General features: G+C 33.1%; 1 protein-coding gene across 1 annotated transcript; it reads left to right on the forward strand.

The window, feature by feature from the left end:
* On the forward strand, positions 362-5,528 carry LOC107605486. The gene is made up of 12 exons (XM_016307378.2): positions 362-746; positions 838-899; positions 1,347-1,397; positions 1,508-1,534; positions 1,659-1,763; positions 2,496-2,603; positions 2,760-2,831; positions 2,945-2,995; positions 3,377-3,439; positions 3,528-3,652; positions 4,041-4,236; positions 4,429-5,528. Exons 1-12 carry the CDS (start codon positions 554-556, stop codon positions 5,140-5,142), a joined length of 1,767 nt encoding a protein of 588 aa, XP_016162864.1. The 5' UTR covers positions 362-553; the 3' UTR covers positions 5,143-5,528.

Below are 6,571 nucleotides of genomic sequence, written 5' to 3' on the forward strand. Positions count from 1 at the left end.
TTTTTGCTAAATAAAAAAAATTAAAAATAATAACATATAATTAAAATAGTTGAAATAGTTATTGAGATTGGGGATTTGGGGTGCACTGGTGCTGTAGCTTTTTTGAACTTGGAATAAATTGAAAGAAGGTTGAAGAAGAGAGGAGAAGAGAATGTGATGACTCATGAGAGAAAGAGAGCTTGCACGGATTAAATCAAGGAGGAGTGGGACTCCTTGCATGCGCAACACGTGGAATTGGCGCACGAATCGAACGGTCCAATTTGTCTACCTAAATCGGACCGTTCGATTATTCTACCATCAAATCGGACCGTACGATCTGTTTTTCCCTAACATCACAACAGCGTTATGCTTTGTAAAGATTTTTTCCAATTTTTTTCTGCGGTACACGGGTTTTGGGTAAGCATAGTTAAGAATTCGGGTAAAACCCCGAGGTGCGAATCTCGATCTAAACCCTGGAGATGAGAAGTTAGAAAATGGCGCGCGTTGAAATGTTGTTAACTTGTTATAGATAAACATAGTGTTTCTCATTCTTTTTTGCAATTTAAGCAAATAAATGCTTGATCTCAGTTTTGGTGCTAACACACCCTTGTGTATGAGCATAACGACACAAAGAACACTGAGGGCAATGACATCATCATCATCATCATCACCTACCCAAGATTCTATGGAGCAACAGAAACCGCAACAAACACAAAGGTTGCAAATTTACCCAAATTCAAATAATGGGGTCACACCTTTTTGGAGAGGTACTCTTTCTTATAATGCTCTTGCTTGCAACTTTCCGCACAAAGAAGCTTTTTTTTTTTGGGATTTTGTTTATTGGGTTTTACTTTGCAGAGAAGTATGAAAGGGAGGCCAAGAGGTATTGGGATGTCTTCTACAAGCGCCACAAGGACAAGGTAAAGGGTTGTTTGCTTATTATGTTTTATTTAGTTGATTCTTGGTGAAATATTCTTTTTTAATTAGTATTAATTATAAGTGTCTTTTGCCATTGGTTTCATTGTTTTGGGAATTTGGATTTGCAAAGTGAATGAAGATAAGCTGAAATTTATAATAATAAAATAAAATAAAAAGCTGAGATTTTTGTAGTTTATTGGTGAAAATGATATACTGAATTGGATTCGCAGTAATACCTAAAGACTAGACTAGTCTATTCTATACTCTGTTAATGCAAATGTCTTATTGCGTCACTTTGTATTTGGTTTCCTCTTGTCTGTGGTGTCTATTGACTATTGCTGTAACTGGATGATCACTCTTCCAAGTTTTCCACCCATTATCTGTGTTTTATGTTCAAGGCATTTGCTATAAGTAGTTTTGCTGTAGTGATGATTCAATTTTTTTTACAGTTTTTTAAGGATAGGCACTACTTGGATAAGGAATGGGGAGATTACTTTTCGGTGAGTGAGGAAATGATATCTTCAATTTTGATTTGGTTTGTTTTCTTTTTAACTTTGATGCTTGCAGTACTGACAATTTAAGCAATTTTTTGCATGAAAATAATTTTTAGGGAGAAGGAAGAAAAGTGATTGTGGAGGTATATTACTTGCATTTTCTTCTTTCTTGGTGTTTATGAATGGAATTCATTTTCTGTCAAAGTCCTGTTTAGTAGTTCTTTGTATTAGTAAGTTGCTTAATAGTCAAAGCTATTTACTAAACAGGTTGGTTGTGGAGCCGGAAATACTATATTTCCAGTGATAGCATCTTATCCAGATGCTTTTGTTTATGCATGTGATTTCTCGCCACGGGCTATTGAGTTAGTTAAGGTCAGACATCTTCGTTTTGTAAACTTCCTCTCCATTGTAGCAATTTTGCTGTCTGCTTCTTGATTCGTTCCTGATCTGTTGATATAAAAGAATGTATGGTAATCGGTAATTTAGAGTGGCAAATAGATGGATCATGAATGTTGGATTGGACCATAGAAGATCAATAAAAAAAATAAACCATTATATCATTTTGATTTGTTACAAAATTGTTAAGACATCCAACAATATTAAATAGTATTAAACTGAATTCAATGGGTAAATAGTATTAAACTAAATTCAGATATAGATGGTTTTGATGGATGATAGAGTTATGGATGGTGGACCTAATTGCCACCGCTTCTGATATGATTCATTGTGCCGGAAAATGTAAATCCACATCCATACCTAGTATTGGAGCATTGGTCTAAACCGTGTTTGACACGAACACCTCCAGGTTAGCAGTATGTAGTTCCCCGTTCATAACCTCGGTGTCTATTGCTCAGTGATCCGCTAACTCAATCCAATTACATGTAAGACTTGGGAATTCATATTTCTATTATGGAAAAAGAGTGCATTAACTGCATTTGATATATGTTGATCAAGAACAAATTTGTATCACCTAAGCTTCTCTCATTTATAAAAAATAAAATAAAATATAAGGAGAAATATTGCTTATTTTACAGTATTCCAAATCCAACGGAAGCAAAGTTGTTACATTTATTTATGTAATTATATTTTTGTTTGTAATTGTAGACGCATGAAGACTTCAAGGAGTCCCGTGTTAGAGCTTTTGTCTCTGATTTGACAGTTGATGATCTGTGCAAAGAAATTCTTCCATCTTCGGTTGATATTGTTACCATGGTACTTACGTTGTGTATTGTAGAATGATTATGGGATCACATTTGCATTTCTTAGCTACTATCTGTCAATTTTTTGGCTTCATTTCACAAGTTTTGTGCTCTTGTTATTGAGAACTATATGTGGATCACTTGTTTAAGTATCTGACTTGGTAAACAGATATTTATGTTATCTGCAGTGTCCCCGGAAAAGATGCATCTAGTATTGCAAAATGTTAGAAAAATTATCAAGGTAAGAAACTTTAGTATTCAATAATTGGATTTACATTTTCATAAAACTTGCTAGATAACTTGTTCACAGTTCATTTCAAATGTGTTGAAATTCATGCCTTTCTCCATTTGCAGCCAAATGGATATGTGTTGTTCCGAGATTACGCCACGGGAGATCTTGCCCAGGTTGATTTTTATTACCATATAATATTCTAAAGAATAGACTAGTGCTCAATTTTTTGTCCAGATAATTTTCCTTCTGATATTGATTTCTCTTTAATAATTGTATGAATCGAAATTTACTTCTTTTTCTTGTTCATATCAAAGTGAATAAAAATAAAACGTTGCTACTTTTAGGTTTGATGACTATAGCAAGGTGGTTAGAGTAGGATGGATAGAGGTTTGGTTGATACGGTTCGGATGGTTTACAGTATAATATAAGAGAAAAGGAAAAATTACGAACTATAGTGTGTTGTTTTGGGAATTGTTTAATTCCAAATTTTGATTGACTATTTCTTTTTGTTTGAGCTATGATGATTCATGTGATTCATATTTTCTGTTCTATAGGAAAGATTTTCAGGGAAGGATCAAAAGATTAGTGACAACTTTTATGTCAGAGGTGATGGCACTGTAAGGTTTCAGTTCTGGCAATGTTATCTTACAACTTTGATCACCCAAATTTCTTATTTCCTAATGTAATGCTTTATTTTCTATCCAGCGTGCTTACTACTTTTCGAACGAGTTCTTGACGAATTTATTCAGAGAAAATGGTTTTGCTGTTGACAAGCTTCATGTATACTGCAAACAAGTTGAGAACCGTTCGAGAGAATTGATCATGAACCGGTAACTTTTCTTTTGCATAGTTTTACAGATGCGTGTTCTGCGTTCTTTCTTTTTGGAGAAAGGCATGTCACATTTGTCCCTTTATTTTGGAACTATGTAAATTATCTTAAAATTGTCCCAAGACAGGGACGATTTTAATTTTTTATCTCTGTATCCTTCTCCAAACATGTTATTGTCCCCAAGATTTCAGTTTTCTGTCTCAGGACAATCATGCAACGTTACCTTAGTGTTGTATATAAGAGTTATAATCTTACTTCAGTTATGATATTCATTTCTTCCCACTTTTCATCCACTTCCTAAAAGTGAAAAAGCGATTTGGTTTTTCTTTCACTCTTCTCTTGACTGTAATAACCCTTTATAGTTCTCCTACCGTGTTTGGTGGTTTCAGGCGTTGGGTCCAAGCTGTATTCCGGTTTACAGAGGATTTGAACTCTTCTTCTAGTAACGAAGCTGAGGGAAATCGTTCTGGTAGTTCTGAAGCGAAGCAAAATAGTTCGAATGGTAGTTTAAATGACACTGCAATTGACTTGTCTGAAGGTGTGGCATTTGACATGTTTGGAGCCTTACCTTCCAGCGACCATGAGGTAACAATTTTTCGCCTTTGATTGATTCTTTTAAGTTCTACCATAGAATTATCATATTCGAAGTCATCATTTTTTTTAATAAATAATTTGATGTATACTATCCGAGGCTACTTCTAAAAGACGTTTCCATAAATTTTGAATGTCTGATGGCAATTTTGAATGCTAATTTTCCTCCTTGAATTTTCCTTTTAGATTATTGAGATCAAACTTAGAGGTTGGGATTTCAAGATTAGGGTACTTTCAAAAGAGTACCAGCATACCTGCAAATCGACGGGCTTAATGCTGTGGGAATCGGCTCGATTGATGGCTTCTGTCCTCGCCGAAAACCCTGATATCGTTGCAGGGAAAAGGGTCTTGGAGTTGGGAAGTGGCTGTGGGGGAATCTGTTCTATGATTGCTGCTAAACATGCCGACCTAGTTGTTGCTACCGATGGGGATGCTCTTGCCCTCGACCTCCTCGCCAAAAACGTCTCATCGAATCTTGAGCCTCCATTGCTAACCAAACTAATTACAAAGAGACTGGAATGGGGAAACAATGATCACATAGAAGCCATAAAAGAAGGGAATAAAATAGGGTTTGATGTCATCATTGGCACAGATGTTACATACATTCCTGAAGCTATATTGCCTTTGTTTGCGAGTGCAAGAAAACTGATTACTTCTGACGCAAGCAACAGGCATGGTAATGTGCCTGCTCTGATTCTATGCCATATATTCCGTCGCGTAGATGAACCGTCTTTGCTTTCGGCCGCATCACAATTCGGGTTTAGATTAGTAGACAAGTGGCCGGCCGGAGTTCCAAACGAATCGTCTCAAGGCATTATAAGCAAATGGTTTTCAGATAACGGTTTATTGAATGATCTTCCTAGTACAGCATTAAACATATTGCTTTTCAGATTGGAGTGAAATGAGCTTGAATTGGAGTTGGTTTCTTCTTGATTCTTGTCTTCATTACAATACAAAATGAGATAAGTATCATGCAATTTGCAAAGTTAGATTCATTTTTAAGTACTTAAAAAACAATTTTGGTGCTTAATTATGTTTCAAATTTGATTCTTTTGTATGTTTTAAATTTAGATATTGATGGGGTATTTTGGAGCATTGTCCTGTGTATGTTGATTTGTTTTTGTTTTGTTTGTCTTTTTTTAAAGTTCATTTTTTTGTTCCCCACTTAGGGGGGCATTTTTTTTTATAATTTATATACTATGAACATTTTTGTACGGAGAAAGCACGGTTATTACTTTTTTTTGGGGGGTTTACCTTTTTTGTTTTAATTAATTTTTTCAAATGAATCATCTGCCAAAGTAGTACCAATAAGCATGAGAGGCTGAGAGCATATATTTATATAAGTTAGCTCTGTGAACGGAGGGTTACTTGTGAATTGTGATAAAAGATTTATTCTCTTAAAAGAGTTCAGAGATCTTTTGTTTCAAAAGAATTAGTCATTCTTATTAACGATAAAGAGAAGTGCTATAAGTAGGTTTTGTAATTTGTAGTCATTAATTAATTATTATTAATGTTTTTAATGGTGTGATGTGTGAGATTATTTACTTTTCTTTTGCTGGTTAAGTGCTGGTCTTTTAGATTTTTTTTACGATAAATATTATAAGAGTTTAATTTTAATACATTAATAATGTAAAAAATTTTACATAGTTATTCAATTAAACTTGAAATGTAATTTTCTTTAAACCCTAGTATGGCATGACTTATATATATGATATTTTTACTTATAGGAACTTTATACATTTTGATTGTTATGCATTAATAGCGTAAAAGAGTTTTGTAATATCATATAATCTAGTATTTGTGTTTAAATGATTTAGTAGCAAATTTAAATACCTTTGATATATAACAATACATATATATATATATATATATATACTTTTAATACTAATATTGCATGCAACCTAAATTTATTCCGTATGCCAACAAATAGTTGACAAATTAAGTTAGAATTTGTAATAAATTCTATAAAAAATGATAAATATTACATATACTAGAAGGAATTAATAACTGAAACTCGTTCATAAAAGAACGTTGATATAACATTTTTGCAATATTTCTATTTGTTAAATGTGTTCAAAAGAAAACCAACAAACATTAAGGGTAAAATAAGCACTGCCATAGAGTTATTAAGATTTCAAAAGTTTGAAATTAAATGGTTAGATAAAGATACATAAATAATTATATATCTAAGACAAAAAATCATACAATAGTTTCTTGAGTTTGAAGTTGAATCATGCATATGTTTATTTTTGTTTTATAATGAAATTTCATTTAAAATAATTGAGGCAAAAAAAATTAAACTTTAGACTTTTTTATTATAAATATTTTA

This window comes from Arachis ipaensis, chromosome B06 (assembly GCF_000816755.2).
Source record: "Arachis ipaensis cultivar K30076 chromosome B06, Araip1.1, whole genome shotgun sequence".
Taxonomy (NCBI): Eukaryota; Viridiplantae; Streptophyta; class Magnoliopsida; order Fabales; family Fabaceae; genus Arachis; species Arachis ipaensis.

Excerpts from the sequence above, each read along its gene's own strand:
- LOC107605486 (XM_016307378.2), top strand. The coding sequence starts at position 554 with ATGCTTGATCTCAGTTTTGGTGCTAACACACCCTTGTGTATGAGCATA. Across the intron at positions 2,604-2,759 it reads CGGTTGATATTGTTACCATG|ATATTTATGTTATCTGCAGT; the intron begins GTACTTACGTTG and ends CTTGGTAAACAG. Across the intron at positions 2,996-3,376 it reads CCACGGGAGATCTTGCCCAG|GAAAGATTTTCAGGGAAGGA; the intron begins GTTGATTTTTAT and ends TCTGTTCTATAG.